Source organism: Oryx dammah, unplaced genomic scaffold (assembly GCF_014754425.2).
Source record: "Oryx dammah isolate SB20612 unplaced genomic scaffold, SCBI_Odam_1.1 HiC_scaffold_27, whole genome shotgun sequence".
NCBI classification, from domain to species: Eukaryota; Metazoa; Chordata; class Mammalia; order Artiodactyla; family Bovidae; genus Oryx; species Oryx dammah.
Window position 1 is genome coordinate 29,134,754 of NW_024070211.1, and position 27,423 is coordinate 29,162,176.

Consider the following 27,423-nt stretch of genomic DNA (forward strand, 5'->3'; position numbering starts at 1 on the left):
CACAAGTACCTAACTGGAATGCACACTAGATTGGGAGCTAGAAGTGGTTTCAAAACGGTTTTGCCATTTCTAGAATTGTGCTACCTACGATAAATCATTTACTTTTCTGAGCCTCAATATTCACTGGTTAAATGAGGGAACTATATTAAATAATTAAGTCTTAGTTGCCTCTAAAATCTCAGAACTTTCTTTAAAGTGAGAGACTAAATGGCTACCAAACAATTTTACTGAGGCATAATTTGCATACAATAAAACTGTTATATGTACTCATTTAAGTATACATGTCAATGAATTTTGAGATATCTATATACCAGAGTAACCACCACTACAATTAAGATACATTACCGGACACTCCATTATCCCCCCAAATTCTCTATACTTCTTTCAGTAAACCCCACATTCAGCCCTCCATAAACTAGGTTTGACTTTTCTAGGAACTTTTAATAGGAGGCAATATTTACTGAACATACTAAGTGCCAGTCACTGTGGATTACCTCAAATTATTCTCAAAATTCTAAAAGGAAAGAGGTTCAGGGGATTTAACTTACTGGAGTTCACATAAGCAAGTATATGGCAGAATTGCATTTAAACTCTAGTCTACTAACACTTGTCTCTAGAATCAGTGAGCCCTACTTAGTCCACAGGACTGAAATCACAAATATCCCAAGCTGAAGAAATTTAATATTTAAGAACCCAATATAGAACTTTAAGCTTCATATTCTGTTGCAGTTGGATTTGAGTAAACAGTGGGATCAATGAACATACCCAGAAACAAAGTCATCTATGAGAAGTCTGATTTGGACTATTAGTTATCATCCTCAAAACTTTCAAGATCAGAAACAAGATCAATTATATTTAATTATATGCTCATACATAACCTGCTTAAAGTCAGTGGTCCTTTTCTTTTAACAGATTAAAAGGAAAAAAAAATTTTTTTTTAAGTTCGTACTATCAAAACTCAGGAGGGACTCATTCTCTTCTTACCTGTCTATTGGTTTATATGTGCAAAATATTATTTCAAGTAAATTTTTTCTTTCAATGAAGCCTAACATAGGCAAGACATTTACCAAAGTGAGTCACTAATGGTTAACTCCAAGTGTCACAAACACAAACTCCAATTAACTATACTGATAGTTGGTCTCCCACTTCTAAAAAACCTTAACACAATGTGAAAAGGAGAAAGATATGTATAACTTAAAACAGACCTACAGTTACCCATAAATGGGAAAGAAATATGATCCCTCCTCTTGAGTAAATTTTAAAAAGTTGTTGATGGCTCTCTTAAACAGAAAATGGCTAAATCTATCAGCAAAATTTCATGTTCAAGGGCCAAAAAAACAACAGTTGGTTTTCTTATCGATGAATATGTGACAGTGAATACAAAATGGAATTTTGTATTCCAGGCTGTATCCTGACTGAAATAGAGATTATTTTCCAAAGTCTGGAGAAGGCTCAACACATGGCTTTTGGTGTCTACATAATGATGATACAATAAGAAAACTCACTTTCTTAACAGCGCCAAAGGGAAATACCAAATTAGCTTAATATTTGCATCTTTATAGAAGAAGGGCCAGAATGTTCTTCAAAATAACATTTTAAAAATGGAAGTGAATAAACAAAGACAATTCGGTCAACTTGCTTAAATCTTCAACAGGAGACAAAGAAGGAGAGAGTGTCTAAATTAGATACTTCAGAGTGTATAATATTCTTTTTACTTGCAAAAGAAGAGGGTATCTGGGAGTCCAGCACTGCTTCAACAGAGATATGAAATGACTAATGCAGCTGCTAGTTACATAGTGAGGGAAAAACAAGGGTTTAAGAACGTTAAAACTGCCACTGGAAATTTAAAAAAGAGCATACACAGTGCATCTCCTAAAGGTTTACCTTTGGCTGTTTTAGATCACTAGCATAACATTCGTTACAGAAGATTCATCGTATACGTGAAAATTTGTGGTTCTATTAAGCTGAAGCAAACTTCAGGGTCCATAGCAAGTGATCTGTTACTTTGCTGATGCAAGAATTAGAGTCCGAAGGCTGAATTCTGGGAGCAAGTCATTAAACCAGTGAATGAACCCTGCAACCACTTGGGTTCAGTTCAGTTCAGTCGCTCAGTCCTGTCCGACTCTGCAACCCCATCAATCGCAGCACTCCAGGCCTCCCTGTCCATCACCGACTAGCACTTTCTTATTCTTATTTAATACAATCCTGTGTGGTACTTCTGTTTTTATTTTGTTAGATTTGAGAACTAATTATATTCTGTGATGGCAATAATGAAGACATTAGGACGAAGTATTCTGTAAAGAATGAAAAGAGTCCAACCTACTTGAAATTATTGGCGTAATAAAATATCAAAAGAGTCAATATTTAAGATATCCCAAATGATCTCAATTCCTCCAATCAGTGAATAACATACTGTATTCATATGTGATCACATTCTCCTTTGATACTACTGCCTCCCTAGATGAAGTCATTATTTATTTGCAATTAAAAAAAAAAAGGTATACACAAACACAAATTTTCATCATTAGACAAAAAGTAAGCATCTTCTCAAGAAGTTTAGATTATTGTAGGCACTGTTGCATGTCTTATTGACACAATTTTTAGTGAGGAATATACACCATCAGAGGATGAGATGGCTGGATGGCATCACTGACTCAATGGACATGAGTTTGAGTAAGCTCAGGAGTTGGTGATGGACAGTGAGGCCTGGTGTGCTGCAGTCCATGGGGTCAGACATGACCGAGCGACTGAACTGAAGTGATACACCATCAGTGTCCCTTTAACCAGATGAGAACAATACAGTCAGTTTAGTCTAAAGGAAGGCACTAAGGATTGGGAAAGGGGTGGCTCAACTTTTTTTTGCTTCAGTCTCTTTACTAACCAAATATTCCAGTGAATAAATGGTACAAATGAACTTAGAGCATTTGTGTAGTCCAAACAGCAAAATGGGTGAAAAAAACACCAAAAGTTCAATTTCTTAATAAAGGTAAGTCCCTGCGAATTTAACTGAAGAAACATGCATTGAATATTTTAAGTAATGAACCAGAGCTCAATGGCTGTTTGAAAGATGTATTAGGGAGCAACTGAAAAGAAAAGTTGAATAGGTAGAGACTGGGGAGGCACAGGGCAAACAGCAGCTTGGTATCAAAACATAGAGAAGTCACAATCAGATTCTGAGACACAGACAAGCCAACTTAGAATTCTTTGTTTAAACTGTCCCCTCCAACCAGCAGCAACCTCATTTTCTGACCTGTCCAACTCTTTGCAACCCCTCTGTCCATGGAATTATCCAGGCAAGAATACTGGAATGGGTAAGCATTCCCTTCTACAAGGGGTCTTCCTGACCCAGGGATCAAACCCAGGTCTCCTGCATTGCAGGCAGATTCTTTACTGTCGTATTATATGTAAAATGTGGAAAAAACAAAAAAGCTGGAGAAACTGCAGTCACCTAGTTAAGAGATTATATAAAAGGTACCTCACCCCGTTAAGTTTCAAACACTTTAGAAAGAAGGTGCCAGGAGGCAGAGACGCCACTAGCCCTGGAAATGACAAGGCTGTCTGTAACCTAGTCACACCCAACTCACTTTTAAACTTTAACTTTTGTCCTCTATTAAGGATTTATGTCATTTTACCTGGTAATGCAACTTCAGTATATTATTCTCTCTTTAAGCCACTTCGCCCTGATGCAACTGAAAAAAGTCGGATAAGCATTCGGAAGAGTATGCTCAAATCACATGATACTGTCTGCCCATCACGGCTATTTGCTCTCAGTGGTCACTGCCCTCATCAATACCCCGGCATTCAGCAAAAATATTTGAGCCCTTACTTGGTGCCAGGAACTGTCCTGGCACTGAAGTAGTCATATAAACAGGATCTACATGATCCCTGTCCCTGACCTCAAAAGGGGGACAAATAAGAAGTAAATGAATCAAAACTTGGTTAAAGCTTAAGTAGAAAATATGGAACGGCAGCCAGTTGTAGCTGGAGCCTGCAAAGCAATGTGATAGAACACGAGACTGAAATCAGGGGTAAGGAACATTAACGCTCAGGGAGGGCCTTGTAGGCAATGCAAAGTGTTTGGGTTTTACCTCAACAAAACGGGAAGCCTCAGGATTACTTTAGCTAGGTTGTGTGTGTGTTTGTCGCTCAGTCGTGTCCACCTCTGTGCGACCCCACGGATTGTATGTAGCCTGCCAGGCTCCTCCGTGCATGGGATTTTCCAGGCAAGAATACTGGACTGGGTTGTCATCTCCTCCAGGGGACCTTCCCGACCCAGGGATCGAACCCAGGTCTCCCGCACTGCAGGCAGACTCTACCCTCTGAGCCACAGTGCATGGTTATTAGGAGTTTACACTGTTTTTCTTGGTCAAAGATCACGCTGGTAAACAGAGATGTATGAAAAAAGGTTTTAAACGCAGAGAACCGTAAGTCAGACATCCTAACTAGTCACTTGTTCAGGTCTCGGATTTTGTATCTGTAGAGCAAGTGGTTTAAGCTAGAAGCCATTTCCTCCCCGCCGCGATGTGCCTAGACAGGGAGGGTCAGATGCACCTCGAAGTCCCCTCGTCCCCGCCAACGCCAAGCACGCAAACGGCGGCCTAAAACTGTTGGCAGAGCAATGAATCAATGAATGGTCCCTCTGGGCCGCAAGGGAGGCGCTACCGCCGCGCGACCAGGCCCCGGGGCCGGTAAAGAACGCGCTACACAGAGCCAGAGGCCGCGAGAGCCAGCCGGCGGAGAGAGTGGGGGCCGGCTCCGTCACAGCCAAGCTCAGCGAGGAGGGGGGCCGGGTCCTCGCGGGTTGGGGGCTGGAGGACTCTTGGCCTGCCACAGGGAGCTAGGAGAGAAGGCCGAAACGCGGGGCTGAGGAGAGGTTTGGGGCCCAGGCTGGGCGGCCCAGTGACTTACCGCAGCCGTCGCCAGACTGTGCATGTTGGGAGAGGACGCCGCTCTCCTCCCACTGCCGGACGCGCCAAGCCGCGTCCCAGCTTCAGCGCCTCAGCCGCCGAAGATGATGACACGCCGCAGCCGCCATCCGCCTCCGGCTCGCTCCGCCCCCTCCGCAGCCCTCTGACCTTTCACCTCTGACCCCGCCCACACAACCTCTTCCCGCCCGCCCCCCCGCCTCCCCCCGCCAGCTCCTGTAGTTAACAATCCTCGAGTCTGTTTTGCCCCTTAAGTTTCAAGACCGGAAGGACACCCGCCTCCTGCTAGTCTCCTCCATCCCCAGCTTGGAGCTGGTATCTCCAGAGAGGGGCGTGAACTCTGACCTTCCTCCGGAGGCCAGTGAAGGGCGGGAAAAACCGGGCAGTCCGGGAGGACAACAGTGCGCATGCCCAACTGGACGCTGTAGGAGGGAAATGGTAGGAAGGCGAAAAGTGCGTGAAGCAGAGAGTGCGCGTGCGTACTACGGTCAAGGCAGGGGCGGGGCTATCTCGGCGTGATTTCGCCCGGTACTGGGGCGGGGAGAGGGAGTAGAAAGGGCGGAGTTTCCAGGCTTGCGCGCACGCGCTACTCCTGGTCGCGTCGGGTGTGCGTGCGTGCGTGCGTGTTTGCGTGTGGTCACAGTTCCCGCCATCAGCCGCTCTCCCTAACTGGGGGACTGAGCGGCCCCTCTCCGTGCCTGGCGTCCCTTCCTTCGTGACCCCCAGGTCCTCCCCCTCCACGCGGACTCCCTGCTTCCGGCAGGCCTGTCCAAAGCTCCGACTCGCAGGTACAGGTGAGGTGGGCCCGGCGAGCGTCTCAACGGAGCCGTTTTACCCTGCCCCCCCCGCCCCTCACTTCTCGCCCGGTGCGGTCCGCCCACTCGGCGTTCACTTCTGGAGTTCACCGGCTGCGGTTCAGCCCGCCCCCGTTCCCGCGACGCCCTCTGTCGCCTCACAGGTACTCCACTTGGGTGTTCCGCCAGGCTTTTCCTCTCCTTTGACCGGGTCCTTACTGTCACTCGCTCCCCCCCGTGACCCGAACCTGGCCCCTCTTTGCTGGGGGCTGCTGTTGTCCGTCACTCGCCCCTTAGCGAGGCCTGCTGTTTCTTCAGGTGACTTCCGTTGCCGCATGTCCATCGGGCCTTGGGATATGATACTGTTTGACTTTCTTGGCTATTCTTCACCTCTCTCCTAGTCATCTTTCACTCAAAGGCATGGATTATATTTTTTTTCGTGCCTTTGGTTGTTCCCCATCTCTAGCCATTAAATCAGGTTGTCCGGTTTACCTATTTTAGGTCATGATCTGTGAAAGGAAATAATAATTTATGACAAAATCCTCTGTCTAGAAAGTTGGTCTGTGGGTGGTTTTGTAATCCTTTCAAAATTTAGGCTCTGTGTAAATGCCTCTTGGGGGTGGCAGTGTCTGACATGCCTCTAACTGGAAGAACTGTCTGAACAGAGGATGTCAAGTAGGCAGTTGGATTATACTGGGGTTGGAGCTTAGTTGTAAGCCGGGTGTATAGATAAATGTGTGTGTGTGTGTATATATATATATGTATATATAGACATCATCTGCCATGTTGATAGTAATTGAAGCCATGGATGTGGTGAAATTGCCTGAGGAGAGTGCATTGCTAAAAAGGAAAGGGACCTAGGATGGAGCGCAGAGGGATTCTTGGTGTTTAGTAACCTGATAGAGGAGTACAAGTTTTGCAGAAAAGGTGAAAGAAGTTATCAATGATGTTGAATTCTGTTGAAAGGTAAAGATAAACGAGGACTGAAAAGCCTGTTGACCTCAAAGTAATCGATGATCATAGTGAGAGATGTTTGATGGAATAAAATGGATATCTGGGTGCAGTCTTGTTCTCCTTTTACTGTTCCCTTCCACCCTAAGATTTAGATTCTACCTGTATGTTGATGGTGAAGGACAGGGAAGCCCGGTGTGCTGCAGTCCATGGAATCACAAAGAGCTGGACACGGACTTAATGACTTAACAACAATAGATGACTTGAGAAGTTTTATTTCCAGTGTGTTTCCTCTGTTTTCAGCTCAAAGTCTAAAGAGCTAACTGTCTGCTGGACATCTTAATTTGATTTTTTTTTTCCTTAAGAGTTTCAAAAGAACAAATCTGAAACCAGTCTCCCCTTCATACCTAAATATGTTATTTTCCAGTATCCCATTTTATTAAGTGGTATTGCCATTTACGTAGTCTAGAACCTTGAAAACCATTCTTGACTTCTCATCATCCCATGTATCTATACTCTTCAGGTTCTATTTATTGTATTTCCATTATGTGTCTTGGATCTATTTCTGTATATTTTCATTATCACTTTTGTAATTCAAGCCACAACACTTTTTCACCTGGACTTAATGTTCCTTATATTCTCATTTGTAAAATGGGAATGATCACCTTGTTGGACTGCTATAAGGATTAAATGAAATAACCATGGTAAGCACATTACATAAAATAAATAGCCAGTGAGTTAACTATTATTGTAATTGTTATTATAAGCTGAATCACTTCAATACTGTCCTATCTGGTTCTAATTTCTTTCATTCTTGCTTTTGTCACTCTCCTTCCCAAACCCAAACAAACCATATCACTTTTCCATTTAGCAGTAACATGTTATTTGTCTGCTTAAAAACCTTCAGTGGATTTCCCATGACTAAATATTTATTACATTAGGATAAAATTCAAAATGTTTGCTATGATGTGTAAGATTCTGCATAACCTGATTCTTTCCCACTTCATTTCACCCCATTCTCTTTTCCCTCACTAAACTCCAGCCACAATGTTTTTCATCTGCTTAGTTACACCAAGTTATTTCCCACTACAGAACCTTTGCATGTGTGGTTCTGGACTGTTCCAGCATGACTATCTCTCAATTAACTCATTCTTCAATTTTCACCTGATGTGGTACTTCTTTAGAGAAGCCTTCTCTTGATACTCTCTAACCTGTATCCCCCTGCTGCTGCTAAGTCGCTTCAGTCGTGTCCGACTCTGTGCGACCCCGTAGACAGCAGCCCTCCAGGCTCCCCCGTCCCTGGGATTCTCCAGGCAAGAACACTGGAGTGGGTTGCCATTTCCTTCTCCAATGTGAGAAAGTGAAAAGTGAAAGTGAAGTCCCTCAGTCATGTCCGACTCTTAGAGACCCCATGGACTGCAGCCTACCAGGCTTCTCCACCCATGGGATTTTCCAAGCGAGCGTACTGGAGTGGGATACCATTGCCTTCTCTGTGTATCCCCCTACCCATCCTAAATTAGGTACCCTGTGAGAATTTCTCACCATGCCCTGAACTTTATACCATATTCAGTACTTTTAATTATATATTTACTTGTGTGATTATTTAAAGTCTATCTTCTACTAGAATATGGGTTAGAAATGATTTCATTTTTATTTCTCAAGAATTTGTTGAATAAGTAAATTGGAGCTTTCTAGAAGAACCATCATGTCTTCGGGAAACACCAGCTTACTGATATTTTTGTCAGCTGATGACAAGCGCCTTTTTTTACTCCACAGACAAAAGATGCAAAAAGACAAAGTTCCCTCTTTGGGCAATATTACCTGTTCCTAGGTCATCAAATCATTCGGATTTTAGGTTCTTTGAATTGGAGAAAAATTTCATTGAGGTCAACTTCTCTCTTTATTTTCAGCCACCACACAATTTTATCTCTTTGTGCATTCGTTTTATGGCTCATTTTAGGAAAGAAAGCCCTTAGAAATCAAAGCAATGATTTACATATTTTAACAACAGGTTAAACTGCGAGACCAGTAAAGAAGTTTCCAAAAATATGTAAAGGAAAATTTCATGTTTAAGTAAGTTGCTGGTGGTGGTTATGGAAGAGAATACCAAAATTTAATAATTTGTGTGTGTAGAACAAAATTTGTGTAGAGAAATAGAAAATTAAAAATAGGAGTGCCAAACACAGAAGCATTTGGATTTGATAGGTAGTGATGAGCTGTTAAAATGTTTGAGAGAATGTTTCAATTAAGCAAGACAAATAAGTTCTAAAGATAAGCTCTACAACATTGTACCTATAGTTAACAGTACTATATTGTACACTTAAATGTTTGTTAAGAGGGTAGATCTCATGTTAAATATTCTTACCGCAATAAGATTAAAAAATATTTTTAATGCTTGGGAGGGGAATTAGCCTCAGTAGCAAGTGTTTTAGCATTTACTAAGTACCTGTTGTTTTGTTGGAATAAAAAAGAAAGTAAGACAGGTCCCCTCCATCTCCCCCTTCTTGAGAGAGAAAGTTGAGAGAACTAGTGCACGCTTTAGTTGGTGTGCTAAGTCAATTCAGTCGTGTCTGACTCTTTGCCACCCCATGGACTGTAGCCTGCCAGCCTCCTCTGTCCATAGGATTTTCCAGGCAAAGATGCCAGAGTGGGTTGCCATTTCCTCCTCCAGGGGATCTTCTTGACACAGGGATCAAACCCACGTCTCTTATGTCCCCTGCATTGGCAAGCGGGTTCTTTACCACTAGCACCACCTGAGTTGGTAAGAGATTTTTTAAAAGTCCTTAGAAAAGGTTATTATAGGATAAAGGATGTGTTGCATAGAAAAAGCTTGAGAGAATGAAGACTGGAAAGTGATTGCTACAAACCTTTGAGGATGCAGTATGGTAGCAGTTAAAAACATGAGTTCTGGTGTCTCTTACTGACTCTTAAGTAACCATGGATAAACTACCTAATCTAAGCCTCGGTTTCCTCATTTGTAAATTAGTGATATTAATAATCCCTGTTCTTCAGGATATTGTAAAGATTATGAAATATTGCATGTATGGTGCTTCATACTGTGCTTAATAAACGTTGCATAATAAATATTAGGTGGGAAGATTAGCAAAGTGATGTGTTTCTGAATTAGGGTGGTAGTAATGAATGACTGTTGCAAATAAATAAGAACAAGGCTAAAGCTGATGCAGAGATTTTTTTTTTGCCTAAATGACAGTGGAAAGAGAAATGCAGGAAAGTCTGGGGAACCTCTTAAAGAGGACATGGACTGTGTCATGCTCACATTTGTGTCCCTACCATAGTGCCATCAAATTGGAGTAACTCAATAAATGATTTTTTACCAAGTGAACAAAGGAGTTTAGAGTTGATGTAACAGTCAAGAAGATAGTGAGAAGTGTTTGGGTAGAAGAACTTCAGGGAAAGTTGAGGCTTTTAAGAGGCCTAAATTTGAGAAATAAGCCCATGAATTTAGTTTTGAAAGAAAAGTAAAAACCAAGTTTACCCACCTTTTGAAATTTGTATCAGCATCTTTTGAAAGTGGTGATTTAAAACCATAATACGTAACAATGTTTGTAAAGTTAACAAAAGAAATACTGGCTTTTTAGTTTCAAAATGTAACAGGAATAAATAAACCAAGATACAAATTGATCTAGGGGCAGGCTCTGGGAGTCCCTCATTTTGCACAGCAGATATATTCCTAAAGTTGTTGAGTCTGTGTGTGTGTGTGTGTGTGTGGTATGTGTACAAGTGTAATCTTGAGCATTATACTTTAAATGTTTTTAGTAGTTTGTGAGTTTTAAATAGTGAGAGGGTTAATCTTCGTTGTGTAAATGAGCACTTTTTGAAAATTGTAATTTTGTAAATGAGATTTTTTTTTTAAAAAAAAGCACACTTATATTTCCTTTAGCTGAGTTGATGGCACCTGGAGAACTGGCATAGCTGCAGAATATGAGTAGTTCCCCAAGAAGAGTGCATTGCCTTTGGCACAAGGATCAGAATAAAGGTGAATTGTTATTACATAGGGTTTTTCAGTAAAAGTCTCTGAAAAGTAAGTAATGTTTTTATTTTGGATATATGTTTCCAAGAGTATGCTAACTAGCAAGAACTGACCATTTTCTTCTACTTTGTAGTAGTAATTTTTGTGTTTTAGCATGCTTTCTTAAACCACAGAATACCCTCTGCATAAGAATATTTTCAAAGCAGTACCTGAAATAAGAGCATTTAAATAACTATAAAGGGTATAAAAACATTTTTGCCAATGTTATTGAGCTTTCACAGATTGCTCAGAATTGAAGAGTGATTTCAAAAATGGTGAAGAAATTTAGGGAAAAGCAAATCTCTTTGCATGTACCTAAAGAATAATTGGTTTTTCTTGTACTTTGTCTTCTTAATATCACTTTGACAGAGAATTAGCATTACAGAGTTTAATGAAACCTTGTCTTTGTTAGGTTCATAGAATGTTGAACTGTTACTGGATCATGCTAGATACTTGAAGGGAAACTTAGTGTTTTTTTCTCTTAACCAAATAGGGCAAACTGATAATATGATCAGTGTACAAAAGTAAATGCAGTTTATTCATTTAGTGCAAGAGCAGACAATGGACTGGATTGAGACATTAAGAAAAAATTGTATTGATTCTGCCAATTTTATGTCTTGTACCTTTTAGGTTTTTTCTCTTAGAAGAAAGAGATTACTAGTAGAAATTGTTAAGAAAATGTTCAGTGTCTGAAGTAAAATTTTATTCACTTAACCAAAACTCTGCATCAGAATATTTGAGAATTATATCTAGAGAAATCATGTATTACATGTAGGGAGAATTATAGAGGGAAACAGAAGTAACCAATAAAGTTTTTTCTTACATACTTTATTGAACTTTGAAATCTTTATTTCCAAATCTTGTTAAATAATCTAATTTTTTAAAATATGTTTTTGTTGGAGGAATTCAAGGTCAGTGTCCTTTATTTACTTTTTGGTCTGTAAGGAAAACACTGAGACAATGGGGTTTTAACTATTCCCTTATAATTAGGCATCCTAAATGTATAAGAAAAGATGAGATAATTTGATAAGCCTCTTAAAGTATGGTTTCTTCATTGAGCAGTAGATTATATGAATCCTAGTTTAGACAAGTTTGCTGATTTTTGTTTTAATAATGCATTCTTAACTGCGTATTCTTGTTTTTCTCATTGATATATGGACAGCTTTGCATTTAGGAGAAATTCAGATGCACATAGAAAAAGCCTGGAAGTAGTTTTCAAAGAATGAGATATATAGTACAGAATGATTTTCCTGTAAAGAGCTTAATAAATATAATCCTATACTGGCCATATAAAAGGAGTTTATGGTTCTAGTATCTGCTGCTGTATATTTTAACTGTAAAATGATAAAATTGATTGTGCTGGTTTATTATTCTTGAATAATGACATGGTTTCTTATGTGCCAGACAGTGTCCTAGTGGGGATGCAAAAATAAAGAACATATTCCCTGTCTTCAAATAATAGAGTTTTCCATTTTCATTTGGTGGCTCTCTGTAGGGAGCATTGGGGTGGGCTTCTCAACATCCATCATACCCCAGCTGATAAGTCTAGGACAGTTGGGCCTGTCTTCCATCCCACATAGAAGAGAGAGACAAAGAGGTAAATAGATAGTTGGTAATACAATGTGATGACTGCTCTACTAGACGTAAATGCAGGGTACGGCAGAAGAGCAAAGCATTAAATGCTCTCAGTGTGTATATGGGATGAGAGAATAATCGAGAGATAGCTGGAAAGGGCATCTTAGGGAAGATAATATCTAAATTGAGTTTTGATTTTATAGTCAGGATAATTTAAAGGGGGGGGGTTGTGGAGGATGGGGAGAATAGGTAAAAAATCCTCCAGATATAGACCACAGTCTGTAAAGATATAGTGGCATGAGAATACATGCCTTTTTAGGGAAAATTGTAAATAGTAGATGGCTGAATTTGGAGAGTTTATTGGGGTAAGAGGGGTAAGCAGGGCCTGAATCATGAAGGGTGTTTATGTCTTGTGAATGAGTAGATTTTATTGTGAGGGCATGTGCTCTGTTGTGCTCAGTTGTTCAGTCATGTCCAACTCTTTGTGACCCCATGGACTGCAGCCCGCATGGGGAGCTGTTGAATGATTTTGTGGATAGTGATGTGAGTTGATCTGAAGTTCATTATGAAGATGTCTGGAAGGTATATAGATAGAGGTTAAATTGACAAATTTACCTTCCATTTCCAGTCCAATACTAATAATCATCAAGAGAGGTGTTAAAGATAACTCATGTTTCTGGCATGGACAACTGGAGTAGAAGAGGGATCACATATTCTTGGCAGAGCAATGAGACAGAGTGGAAAAAATCTCAAGACTATATCCAAGCAGTAAAGCATTAAATTAGTAATTGTTAAAAAAAAAAAAAAAAAGGCATTACAAACACATTGCTCATTTTGTTGTTACTAGTTGAAACAAAATGTCACATTAACAGACAGGTCTGTGAACAATAGTGGCCTCTGTTACTTTGATGGATTCATACACAGCTAATTAGAGTATATAAATCTGGCCGCAATCAGGCACTCAAAAAATTCAATCACTGAATAATACTAGAGGACTTACGATGCAAGACACCTTAAACAATTCAAAGTGTTTTCATATCTCTCTTTAAATTTATTCTTAGTTGTTTATATATAGCACCTAGGGGCCTTGAACTAGGGTTCTCCAGTCTATATCTTACCTCTAGGTGGGTTTTGTTTGATTTGAAACTTTGAATTCATTGTCCAGAATTTAAAATGGGCAGTTTGACATAAAAATTTGATTGCATTTTCTTGAAGAATTAGATGATCTGGTAATGCTGGGTTCATGGCAAAGCTGGCTAGATTTGAATAGAATTTTTCATATTTTGCCTGTCTAAATCATTTGTGTCACCTGTTTAGCCTCTATAGGCAGTGAGTTGGTGACCGTTGTTAACAAATTTTCTGGGATCTTTGGAGAAAGAGGTGTTGCAGACAAGGAATAAATTCAGAAAGTGGACACTAATTTCATTCATATTGAAGCTGCTGTCTATTGAGTGCCTAATGAGTTTTAGCAATATTTCATTTAATTCTGCAACACTATAGCATTGCTGTTTTACAGCTGAGAAAACTAGTGGTGAGGAAAGGTAAGTTAAAAGTTAGTAAGTGATGGAGCTGGCTCCTGATACTTAGATCTAGTATATTTTTCCTTTGTACATATATTACTGTTTTTAGCTTTTCTAGTTGAGTTGTTTAGGCAGAGGCAAAGTTTAATGGTTTTTAACTTATTAAATTATAAATAAGAATCTGTATTAGAGGCCATGTTTCTAGAGATTTGAAGGCTGTAGTGTAAATTTCGTTTTAATTTTATTTGATTGCATATATGTGTATAACACTATTTGATAATTATTTTCTGCTGTTTAATTGTATTTACTTGCTGACATCTGTTAAGCTAGTTTTAAGAGTCTTAGACATTCTGTCATATCTATAAGTATCAGAAGTTCACTTGGGAAATTTGAATATTTGTGAAAGATAAAATTGGTAAAAATTCTTTCCAGGAATGGTAGAGTTAAACATAAATGGTAGGTGGATCTTAGGAAGAGGGGTTTTTTGGTTAGTTTTCCCTAGAGAATAAATGATTTTCTCAAATAATGTAGTTGTTGGTTAAATTGATTATTCTCACAATTATTTATTCATATATGTTTTATACATGTGGATATGCTTAGGTGATATGATTTGATGTTTCAGTAGGAACTCAATTCTAAAGAATGGAATCAGCTGACTGAATTTTTTTTTTTTTTAACTTATATTTGAAATTCAAGATCCTTTAGAATCATGAAGGAAGGTAAAAGTTGGCCATATTGCCATGGGCACTCACACTGAGAATGGAATCTTTAGTATTCCTGATTGTCATACAGTGACAGCAGTATGGTTGTTAATGCTGCAAAATGCAAAATTTAGACACTAAATGGACTCAGGTACATGGCTCAGGTACATGGCTAAGGAGAGAGCATGTACAGAAAAAATAAAAGGTGGGTAAATTCAGTCACTGAACATCAGTGACTGCTTCATTTGTTCTTACCAGTGCTATCCAGCTAATCAGAGCCTTTGAGGATATTTAATAAAAGGTAGTTTATTGAAAACAGAGAAAAAGACATGATGGTTCATTAAATGTTCTCTTTCAAACTCTTGTTTTAATCACTAGTAAGTTGTAACTTATTATTTTATTTTATTTTTCTTCCTTAGACTGTGTCAGGTGAAGGTGTATTTTTTCTTTTTAATTTGGCTAGAAGCAATTTATTTTTAAAGAAAATATGTCTCCTCTGAAGATACATGGCCCTATCAGAATTCGAAGTATGCAGACTGGGATTACAAAATGGAAAGAAGGATCCTTTGAAGTTGTGGAAAAAGAGAATAAAGTCAGCCTAGTAGTTCACTACAATACTGGAGGGATTCCAAGGATATTTCAGGTATTACCAAATTTTGATTTGGAATAGACCTTCAAATCACATCCTTTAGTGAACAGCTATTCTCTGCCACACTAAGTATCATGGTACCCCTACTAGATTACTATTTGTTTAATTTTCAGGTCGCTGATACTGTTAAAAATTATTCAGCAGAATTGTTGATGGTGTATAATAAAGAGTAGAAAGTAGTCACCATTGTTGAAAAGAAACTGGTGGGAAGAGGAAGCTGGGAGAAACTGAGTCTGGATACTGTCTAAGCTATTTTTAAAACCATATTAGGATAACTTCAGTTATGTAGTTATGTCCCCACCCCCTGGCAACCAACATATGTGATAAATTCATCACTATTTAGTATTAGCTTTTAATAGGATTCATTAGTGTCTTTTTAATTTTGTCTTCCTAATTAATCCTGCCAAAGGTTGAGGTATGGACCATTCAAGGATGATATTCAGAGTCATCCTTATAGCGTTTTCTTCTGTTAACTTTTTTTTTAAAAATTATTTATTTATTTGGCAGCATTGGGTCTTAATTGCAGCACACAAGATCTTCATTGCATCATGCAGGATCTTTTGTTGCAGTGCAGAGATTCTTTAGTTTTGGTGTGCAGACTTAGTTTGCTTTGCAGCATGTGGGATAATAGTTCCCTGACCAGGGATCAAACCCAAGTCCCCTGCATTGTAAGGCAGATTCTTAACCTTTGGACTACCAGGGAAGTCCCTCTTCTGTTAACTTTTGAAGGACCTCTTTATTTTATCACTATAAAAAATAATTTTGTTTTCACTTCTGTCTTGTACAGCCAAGAATTACTTCTGTTGATATGAGCTGAATTTAACATCTTACATTTTCTGCACTTAAAAATGCTATATTTGTTAATTAGATTATATAAAAGTGTAATATTCTAAAGTACTCTTTTGAAGAGTAATTTATAAAACTTTATGCTTGAGAACTTGAGCTGAAGTAAAATTTCTATTAATTTTTGCTTTTAACTATTGAAAATAAATTGGTTATGATTTTATGTATCAAAATTATTCTTAAGTAGATTATAGGTGGTGACATGGGTAGTAGAAACAATAGTTTCTACCATGTTCATATACATGTGACCATCTCAATGAAAGATTTTTTTTAAACAGAGATTCAGTCTTTGAGTCCTCAACTCAAATTAGCACTCAGTAAATATTTTTTTTTTAATTTAAATACTTAAGCAAACATAGATCTTTAGAAGCATGATGAGTCTACCTGTGATTAAACTTTTCATCTCAGTTCTAGATCAGTTTTGCATTCAGCATTCATTTGTTAACCACCTGTAGATTACTGTGATGGGTACTGGGCTAAGAATACAGAGTTGAGTGAGGCACTTTTCCCCTCAAACTTCAGAGTAACCAAATGCATTCTCAGCTGTAAAAATACCTCAGAGATACTGATGTAACATAAAGAAGGAAGTGTTTTGTGCTCTGGGGATTTAAAGGATAGGTAAGAATTTGCTAGACACAGTGAAGGTAAGGTGAAGATGATTTCTATAATGTACAGCTACATGCTAGTGTGAGTCAACATTCAGGAAACCAGAAAATTACTTTAAAGTAAATGCACAGTGGAGCGTGAATGGCAGTAGTAGAGGCTAAGAGCTACATAGAAACCAGATCTTGAAATATCCAGATCTTCTTTGTCATACTAAAGGGAACTTAGTTACTAGGGAGCCAAGAATCTTAAGTTTAAATTCCTTTGGCAGCTAGGCAGATGAAGAGATTATTGTGGGAGTTCAGATGAGAAATGAAAGTCTTGAGCAAAGGATAAGACAGTGGAAGAAGCAAAAGGAAGCAAATACAGATTTCAGGATTTAATTCATTAAATTTGGGAGGTGAGGGAAAGACCTGCTTGAGTCTAAAACCTGTCATTTAAATTTGAAATATAAATTAAGTCTAGTAAATTGTTTTTTCATCTTTATCTAAAAATTATCACAAGGTAAGGTCAGTTCAGTTTAGTTCAGTTGCTCAGTCGTGTCCGACTCTTTGCGACCCCATGAACTGCAGCACTCCAGGCCTCCCTGTCCATCACCAACTCTTGGAGTTTACCCAAATTCATGTCTATTGAATTGGTGCTGCCATCCAGCCATCTCATCCTCTGTGATCCCCTTCTCCTGCCTTCAACCTTTCCCAGCATCAGGGTCTTTTCAGTGAGTCAGCTCTTTGCATCAGGTGGCCAAAGTATTGGAGTTTCAGCTTCAACATCAGTCCTTCCAAAGAACACCCAGGACTGATCTCCTTTAGGATGGACTGGTTGGATCTCCTTGGAGTCCAAGGGACCCTCAAGAGTCTTCTCTAACACCACAGTTCAAAAGCATCAGTTCTTCTGCCTTCAGCTTTCTTTATAGTCCAACTCTCACATCCATACATGACCACTGGAAAAACCATAGCCTTGACTAGACGGACCTTTGTTGACAAAGTAATGTCACAAGGTCAGTTATCCCTAATTTTAAAAATTGTGAGATGCTTTTACTTCTTTCTTTATGCTGTTCAGAGGGTATGTCTTCAGCAGAAGGCAACTTTAGAAACCTCTGTATGTGCTTGCTGAGGGAGAATGTTAGAAAATAAGGATGACTGGTTGTGAGAATTATTAAGATAAAAGTTCAAGATTTATTGATTTAGTCTTGGAAAAATTTCATTCAAGAAAAAATAAAAGTTATCACTTAATAGCATATATCCAGGGTCTGGAAGAGTATAAGAGAAGTATTGAACCAGATCTGGGAAGTGGGAGAAGTAAGCTAAGAGAGTTCCAGAGAACTTATGAGCTTTGTGATTGAAAGTTAATTGAGCCTGCTTAGATAGTTTAAAAAAAAAAAAAAAAAAGATGTTCTAATGTAGGTAAAGGCTTATGTTGATGTGTTTTTGAGAAATAGAATTCTTTTCAGGATTATTGTTTGGATCAGAATATCTTTTTTAATTGCAGCTACATAAACCACTTGCTAGATATTTTATAAGCTTTTGTTTAAAAAGGAAAAAAGCTTCTAATCCAATATGACTTTCTAAACTGGTGATGGTATAACCATCAAGGCTTAGAAAATTAACTTCTTTGTTTTTGTAACTATACCTGAAAATATGCAGTTTCTACCAAAAAAGTCAAGAGTGTTAGGATTACTCTAAAATTTTAATAGTGTTTGCCTCTCCTAGAAGTGAAATCTTTGATTTAAATGTATCAAGAAATGGAAACTCTTTTTGATTGGGTAAAAAAAAAAAAACTAAATTAATATGGGAAAGAGTAAGAAATGTATCTTAGAATGTATAAAGTTTAGTATTCATTATCCAACTTATTATGCTTCATTATAATTCATTTTTAATGATACTCTTCCTTTTGTGTTGATCAGCTAAGTCATAACATTAAAAATGTGGTGCTTCGACCCAGTGGAGCAAAGCAAAGCCGTTTAATGTTAACTCTACAAGATAACAGCTTCTTGTCTATTGATAAAGTACCAAGTAAGGATGCAGAGGAAATGAGGTTGTTTCTAGATGCAGTCCATCAAAACAGGCTTAATGCAGGTAAGCACTAATCATCCGAGGGTCTAACATTAGTTATAAAAACTATTATTAGATTGTAGGCTAGTATCCCTCTTGAATATTGATGCAAAAATTTCAACACAATTCTTTCAACAGCACGCTGAAAGGATTATACACCATGACCAAGTGGGATTTATTTCTGGAATGCAAGAATAGTTTAAGATATGGGAAAAATCTGGCAGTGTGATACATCAAATTTAACAGAATGATGGACAAAAACCACATGATCATCTTGATGCATTAAAAGCATTTGATAAAATTTAACTTTGTTTCATGATGGAAACATGGAAACAAAGTTGGAATTAAAGGAATCTATCTTACCTCAACATAAGTAGTGCCTTATATGAAAAGCCAGTAGCTCAGTGTTAGAAAACTGAAAGGTTTTCCAAAATCAGAAACAAGGCAAGGATGACCCCTTTTACCCCTTCTGTTCAACATAATACTGGAAGTACTAGGCAGAGCACTTAGGCAAGAAAAAGAAATGAAAAGCATCCAAATTGAAAAGGAAGAAGTAAATTTGTCTTTGTTCTCAGATGACATGATTGTTTATGTAGAACACCCTAAGGATTCCACAAAAGAGTGTGTGTCTAAGGAAGGAGTAGGATTTAAATTACATTCGGGAAAACTTACCTTGTTATATAAATGTTACATAGTTGCTTTTTTATATGAAACTTCTTCTGAGGTTTTATTTTTGTATAAAAACAGAAGGTACCATAGAAATTCAAGTAGTGTGATCAGATTCCCCTACTTCCTCCAACCCCTTTCATGTAAAATGTTTTGATTTTAAGGAATACATATTTATAAGCATCTTTTTAGGAGTAATCTATTGCTCAAAATGAGTTTTTCACTCTTATTATTCTCCAGCTCTGTCATCATCAGTAGTTTGTTATTACTGGTATTTTATAGTTAACTGCTGAGTTTTTTTTAACAAATATAACACATTAAAAACATTTAGAGAATAAAGATATAGCAGTGCCTCCTTGCTTGTATTTAATAGCTATTTGATAAACTATTTTCTTGTTTAAAAAAATTTTTTTATGGTTATTTGCCATTTGGTTCATATTCATCATGTGTTCATGTTACCAAATCTGAATGAACCATGTCAGTTTTCTAAATACTGAATTTTAGAATTGAGTTGAGTGCCATTTAAAAGTTTTAGAATATGTTAGGGATTATGTCTACATGTCTGTTTTATTTTTATTTTCTGTTTATTTTATTATTTTCTGTTTATATTTTTGTTTTATTCCATCATATTAATTGAACCACTGTTTTAAAAATTGACATATGTAAGAAGTAAGACATAAGTATGTCTCTGAATGCATTAGAGTGGAAAGCACAGCAGACTGGGGCCCAGATTTGAGTCTGAACAACATGGTGTAATGGAAAAACACACTTTGGACCTAAACAGATTTGGGTTTGAATCCTAGCCTTGCTTATTATATCCTGTGCAGTTTTGGGCAGTTTCTTTAATAAATGAGTTTCAGTTTCCTCATCTCTAAAATGAATGTTTTCTTACCTTGATTTCAGTGCTTCATAAAAAATTAGAGTTCATTAATGTAAGTCATAACCGGTATTTGATAGGTACACAGTAAGTCATTACTGCTTTTAGAGTGACTAGCTGTGGACTTATTCTGTACTCTTGGGCAAGTTGTTTTAATCTTTTAAGTTGTCGTAACTCCCCCAAAGTGTAAGCTAATGAATATAAAAACACTTTGAAACATTTAAAGGATAATGTGTGGTGTTTGAAATCAATGGGAAAAAGACTAATGGTTGATGAACAGTGTTGTCTATAAATAGGACAACTAGCTAACCATTTAAGAAGACAGTAAAACTGAGTCCTTATCTTACTCCTTCATCTAAATAGATTTTACACTGATCAAAGATTTCAGTGTTTTAAAAAAAAAGTGATAAAAGTATTATTAAGAGTAGAATGGATTTTAACATATTATGTGGGTGGGAATGACCTTTGTGAGTATGACATAAAACCAGAATCAATAAAGGAAAAGGTTAATAACTTGGACTGTGTAAAAAATTTAAATGATCTCTGTGACAAGGAAAGAAGAAAAGATGAAAATATTAGTCACAGTGACAGAGTTAATATTGCTAGTATATAAATACCGACTTTCCAAATCAGTAAGAAAAAGACAGTTCAGTAGAGAAATAGACATATAGGAAAACTCAGGAAGAAAAACAGGTGTCTCATATGTGAAAAAATTCTCAGCTTCACCAGTAATTAAATTCAAATTCTTATTATCACATTGGCAGTAGTGTGAGGGGAGGCAAGACACTCTAATATACTTGGTAGGAGCTTGGGGGTTTTTGTTTTTTTTGAGGAATAGTGGTAATATTAATTTAGTTTAAAATTGTACATCCTTTACCCCAACAATTCTTATTCTAAGGAATTTTACCCTATGAAAATTGTTGCATTAGTGCAAGAAGATATGTTTCTAAATTAAAACATTCCAGATGATCTTCAGTGGGAAATTAACAAAATTAAAATATAGACTACTGGGTGGTTTTCTGGGCCACCTGCAGCTTATGAGATCTTGAGTTCCCCAGCCAGGGCCACTGGCAATGGAAGCACGGAGTCCTAACCACTGAATTGCCAGGAAATTCCCTTGAAATACTTTTTAAAGTATATAAAAATCCATATTTATACATTACCTTGCATGTCCTTTAAACTAGCATTGATTTCTTTAGAGAAGAAGCCACTTATTCTGTTTGCTGAACTTAGGAAGTTTGGGGGTATGCATTATTAGAAGTATGTCTGTCACCGGTTCTGACATGTGCTTAGCATCCAGTGTCCAAAGTTAGTTCACTGACTGACTTTGCTATAGTGTTAACTACCAAATGTTTATACAGGAGAATCTCTAGCATTCAAAAATTTATCCTTCTATTACGTAGTTCCAAGTTTTTGCATTGTTACTTAATTTTCTGCTTGATCCTAGCTCTAAATTGTTACTGTACATATCGGAATTATTTTCTGTCAGATAAGCACTTAGATTTGTTTTATTTTTCCTGTTTCTGTTTCCTTAGTATTAAATAATAATAATGACAAATCTCTTAAAGTAATTGATTGGATTTCTCGCGCCCCCCCCCCCCCCCAGCCATGAAACCTTCTCAGGGTTCTGGTAGTTTTGGAGCTATTCTGGGCAGCAGGACCTCACAGAAGGAAACCAACAGGCAGCTTTCTTACTCAGACAATCAGGTATGTTCATTTGAATCTTTCTAGCTTTTTTTTAAAAGATGATGATCTTAGACATTCTATAACGTAGTTGCAGGAAGTAGAATTTAGATTGTAATGTCTAATAATTTTGGCATTATCACAAGGATACTTTACACATACCTGAAATTTATCACAGTGTAGTTTTTGAAAACATAGCTTTGAAGTTAGATGTGGGTTTGAGATTTGATGCTGCCTCTTACTAGTTGTAGGCCATTGGAGAAGCTCCTTCTTAAGTATCTCGAGCCTTAGTACCCATCTGTAAAATTGAGACAGCAAAAATACTTTTAAGCGTTGCTGTGAAATAATGCGTATTATAAAAATGCTTAGCCCCCAATACCATGTACTAACAACCCTGTAAATATTTGCTATTGCTATTTCTTTGATACTTTTTTGAGTCTGTTCTACATTATGAACTTTACCTATACTATATGATATTAGACTGATTTGTTGGGTCTTCTATTTGTTTTTTAATAATTTTTCTTTCATAAATATTCAGCCAGTCCTGAGAATTAGTTTGCACTATTGCACCTTAGCAGTCCTGTGTCTCTTAATTTGTCTTACAAAGGTAAACCAGGTGTATAGAGAAACTTTGAAACTCTCCTGTAAGTAATGAATTCTGTTTGACTGTGTGGAGATGGGTTGATTACTTAAACCATTTACTGGACTAAGCAGTCAGTGAATAAGGTTTCTTTTTGTTAGTTTCTTTTTACAAGTTGAGTGTTTTGTTTTTTGGGGTTTTTTTTTTTTAACATTTTAATTGAGACATGATTGATATCCAGTAAATTGCACATATTTAAAGTGTGAGGTTTGATATGTTTTGATTTATGTACGTACCTGCAAAATCATCACCATAATCAACCTAGTGAAATAGCCATAGCCCTTGAAAGCTTCTTCATCGCATTTTGTAATCCTTCTCTCCAGCTCCTTGTCTGGCCCCTATCCCTAAGCCATGAGTGAATTGCCCTCTGTCACTCTAGATTACTTTGCATTTTCTAGAGTTTTATATAAGTGGAATCAGTGTATAATTTTTTGTTTGAGTTTTTTACTCATAATTACTTTGAGGTTCATCCATTTACAGGTAGAAATTTAAAGTGTTAGAATATTTAAACTGTAAGTGTTAATATATCTAGTAGAGGCAAATATTTATATTTTCACAAATAATGATTTCTATTAATAGTGGGATTATAAAATCAATTTTGTGTGTTGTGACTACCATTAAATAAAATAGAATAGAAAATAATAGAGAACATATTCTACACAGTAAGGATAAGTACTGGTTTTTGAAATTTTCAGTTTTATTTGTATGTATGTATAATAGGTTGTGATGTAGAATATTTCTCACTGTGGGGTCATGGTCAAAAAAGGTTGAAAAATATGCAAAACAGTGTGCATATAGCATGCTACCATTTGTGTAACTAGAAAAATAAAGTACCAATTTTCATTTCCTTAAAAATGTAGAATACTTACAAGGTGTGTAGGAGGATGGGAAGTACAACTGAGTGAATGACATTGGGGTGATAAAAGAGAATTCTCAGTATATGGCTTTTATAATAGTGTTTTGGTGTGTTTTTTTGTTTGTTTTAATCTTGAGAATCAATTATCCATTTGAAAATCAACTTTTTAAATCATTCATCCAGATGACCTCAGATTTTTTTTTTTTTTTATTCTAAGATTGTAATTCTGTGGAAAGTAATTAGAAATCTTCCATAGAGTTAAAGTGTGTATTCTCTCGGAATATTTTTGCTGTGTTTTGGGGTAGACTCTTTGATTCATCTTCTGCCAGTAGGTTCTGTCTCACCTTCAATCTCCCCATCATTTTATGTATTTGTTTCATTTCTCCATACTAGAACCTCCTCAAAAATCATATGCTGTACATGTGACTTGGCTTTTAAATTGTGGCAACCAAATGTCATTGTTGCTCCTTTTTCTCACATTTATGTCAGTTTGCTGTAATGTGCTGTGCTTAGTCGCTGAATTGTGTCCAGCTCTTTGTGACCCCATGGACTGTAGCCCTCCAGGCTCCTCTGTATATGGGGATTCTCCAGGCAAGAATACTGGAGTGGGTTGCCATGTACTTCTGCAAGGGATCTTCCTAACCCAGGGATTGAACCCAGGTCTCCCATATTGCAGGCAGATTCTTAACCAGCTGAGCCACCAGGGAGGCTCACTTTAAATTAGTCATAATTGGATTTTCTTTCTTACAGATCTACTTTCATGTGGCTCTTACATCTGTGAGGTTATTTTCTTTTTTTAAAATCAGTAATTCAGAGCAAATTCTTTTCTGCTTCCAGGTATGCTGTGGAATTTCTAAGCTTACAAGAGTACTATAGGAAAATACATGTCAAGCTCAATATCTGACACTGATTAGAATCACCTAATGTTCTTTAAAAAAAGAAGTATTGATGAATGGACCTTACCCCCAGACCAGATAGGCTAGAATCTCTGGAGATGGGTCTCCAGTTGTGGATATTTTTAAAAAGTTCCATATATGAGGATCACTGGTCTAAACATATGCCAATTAATGTGAAAAATTAGCTATGTTAAACTTTATTCTTATAGGTCTCTTCAAAAAGAGGAAGTTTGGAAACTAAAGATGATACTCCATTTCGAAAAGTTCTTGGTAATCCAAGTAGAGGATCGATTAAGGCTGCAGCAGGAAATGGAGTAACTCCTACCCGGACAATTCCCCCTTTGACATCTACATCCACACCTCTTAGATCAGGGTTATTAGAAAATAGGTATGAAAGATTTTTTTTTTCTTTCTTAGTCATTAGCTCTGCCTATTTAGAAATGTCTTTTAGGCCTTTTAGAAAGTCCAATAACTTGGGGAAAAGAAGGAGACTTCTAGTTAAAAGAACAACTTGTAAAGTGCATTTTCTGGAGATAATATTTGTCTTTTGTGATTTATGTTAGTGACATGTATAGAGCTTGCAGATACACAGTGTATTTAAATGTGGTGTATGGAGTTAGATAGCAGTAGTCACAGTTCTTGTTCTTGAGTATGTTGGTTTATGCTTTTTAGTAATGTGAAATAACCGTTTTTCTCTGTTCTCTGTAGGACTGAAAAGAGAAAAAGAATGCTGTCATCTGGCTCAGAGTTGAATGAAGATTACCCTAAGGAAAATGATTCATCATCGTAAGTTACTTTAAGAACTTTTATAACATTTGATCAGTATTTCTTCCATTAATAATTACAACCACTAGAGAAAATTGGGATGGTCTTCAGTTTATGGTAACCTCAGAGACAGAACAGGATTTAGAGTATTTTGGTAACAGTACACTGTAGGCTCAATAGAGAGAGGATTTGGCCATTAGTATTGCTTTGGTCGTTTTAGTGCACTTTTCCCATCTTGGCTTTATTTTTTTGCAACACTTATAATAAGGATAGAGCTGAAGAACTCTATATAAGTGTTTTTTGTTTGCTGCTCTTTTAGTATGAATGCCCTTCCTTCCTTCTTCCCTTTACCTGTAAAAAAAAAAAAAAAAGTACAATTTTTACCTTATTCATGTGAAAAGTTAACTTAGGGGTAAAAGGGTATTAAAACCAGCATAGGTTCTAGGCAAGGAGCATCAGTCCTTTAGAGCTACTTTTGGGGTTGAACAAAAGAGCATACCTGCAGTAGGACAGTCCCTAGCTCACAATCCTCTTCCTCATAATGGGAGACTTGTGGATTTTGTCTTCTGAGAGAGAAAACTTATTACACAGTTGCCAGTTAATAACCTTAACAGAAGTCAGTTGGTAGTCAGTTAACTGGTGTTGAAGGCCAAAGGGTCACCAGAAAGAAGTTGGGAAAAAAGCTAAAGAAACTTTTTATAGTTTGAGTTCTTGATTCTATTGCTGTAACAGATACAAAAATCTAGGTAGCTGATAAGACTGGTGTGTTCTCTTAAAGTACAATCACCATAGTCTCAGGTTCCTTTGTCTTCTATCTGCCATTCTTAATAAGTATCTTCCCTTTTATGAACCAAGACAGCTTCAGCCTCCACTCTCATATCTGTATTCCTACTGGGAAGGAGGAAAGGAGCAAAGGGAGGGCATACAGCTTTTGTGGAGGCTGAAAATTGTATACATAACTATTATGCATATTACATTGGCCAAAACTTGGTCATGTAGTTATATCAAGTTAGGAGATCTGGGAAGTATGCCTAGCCCAGATTCTACTGTTAGGACAAAGGAGTACAGTGGTTATTTGGGGACAACAGTCTCCCATAGTTTACCCTTCTAGCTAAAGATTTACCTTTGTTAATCATTCTTCCCATATGCAGAGTACCCCTACCTTCACCCTGATGGAGACAGCCTCTAAATCTCATTTAGTCATTATATCCAGCTCAGAGTCCAGGGTTATCTCTGGGTTATGTGCAGTTCTCTCCATAAGGTCCAGGTGTGCCTTGGACCATACACCTCATGGTCTTGTTCACTTCAGTTCAGTTGCTCATTTGTGTCTGACTCCTTGCAACCCCCTTGCCTGTAGCACACCAGGCTTGCCTGTCCATCACCAACTCCTGGAGCTTGCTCAAACTCATGTCCATCAAGTCAGTGATCCCAACCAACCATCTCATCCTCTGTCGTCTCTTTCTCCTGCCTTCAATCTTTCCCAGCATCAGGGACTTTTCCAATGAGTCAGTTCTTTCATATCAGGTGGCCAAAGTATTGGAGCTTCAGGTTCAGCATCAGTCCTTCCAATGAATATTCAGGATTGATTTCTTTTAGGATTGACTGGTTTGATCTTCTTGCCATCCAAGGGTCTCTCAAGAGTCTTCTCCAACACCACAGTTCAAAAGCATTAATTCCTCTGTGCTCAGCTTTCTTTATGGTCCAGCCCTCACATCCATACATGACTACTGGAAAAACCGTAGCTTTGACTATAGGAACCTTTGTTGGCAAAGTGGTGTTGTACCTAAAAACTAAAAAGCAAGTTAATCTGCATTCCTCACTCCTGTCTCCACACATATAGCATTTATTATACATTGCTGGAATAAGCACAGGGTAACCACAGTAAAAATTTCCATTTAGAAAAGACAAGGATTGGGAACTGAGGAGTCACTGGTCTATAGTAGAGATAAAATCTTGTTAGGCAGAAATTGTGAAGACAGTGAAAGCAGTGGAATAAGTTCTTAATTAACCCCTGTAACAGTCTCTGTCCGATCTTCTGGGAGGAACCCTTGCTCATTGTACTTCATATGGCTTTGCCCTTTAATATATTCCCTTTGTCTGTTATCTTTCAAGGCCATAGCCGAAGGGGGTTTTGAAGACTGTGTTCTTTGGAGCCGTGCAGCTTTGTGGCCTAGTTGATGCCGATGTAGTCCTGGAAGTTGAGAAAAGTCTAGAAATGTAAAAGTTTTAGAAGTTTTTTAAAGGTAGAACCTGCAGGGTTTTATAGGCTTGAGAAAGAATTAGGGCCAGTATTTTTGTTATTATTTTGATTCTTTTAAATTTTGGAATAATTTTAGATTTACAGAAAAGTTGCCAAGATAATATTGAGATATACCTGTATACCCCTCATCCAGTTTTC

General features: G+C 37.5%; 2 protein-coding genes across 4 annotated transcripts in view; one reads left to right on the plus strand and one right to left on the minus strand.

Annotated features, from left to right (window-relative positions):
- Positions 1-5,340, minus strand: part of CNOT9 (CCR4-NOT transcription complex subunit 9) — a 31,149-nt gene extending 25,809 nt beyond the window's left edge. The window contains exon 1 of the mRNA XM_040228358.1: positions 4,909-5,340. Coding sequence (XP_040084292.1) covers positions 4,909-4,932 — 24 coding nt within the window. The 5' untranslated portion in view covers positions 4,933-5,340. The remainder of the gene's footprint in view (positions 1-4,908) is intronic.
- Positions 5,341-5,531: 191 nt separating this feature from the next.
- USP37 (ubiquitin specific peptidase 37) overlaps positions 5,532-27,423 on the plus strand; it is an 89,030-nt gene continuing 67,138 nt past the window's right edge. For 2 of the 3 annotated variants that reach the window (XM_040228359.1, XM_040228361.1), the window contains exons 1-5: positions 9,330-15,139; positions 18,495-18,666; positions 21,792-21,892; positions 24,470-24,648; positions 24,969-25,046. In XM_040228359.1, coding sequence (XP_040084293.1) covers positions 14,984-15,139; positions 18,495-18,666; positions 21,792-21,892; positions 24,470-24,648; positions 24,969-25,046 — 686 coding nt within the window. In that variant the 5' untranslated portion in view covers positions 9,330-14,983. Of the gene's footprint in view, positions 5,720-9,329; positions 15,140-18,494; positions 18,667-21,791; positions 21,893-24,469; positions 24,649-24,968; positions 25,047-27,423 lie in introns of those variants that run through there. The other variant, XM_040228360.1, reaches the window with a different exon arrangement.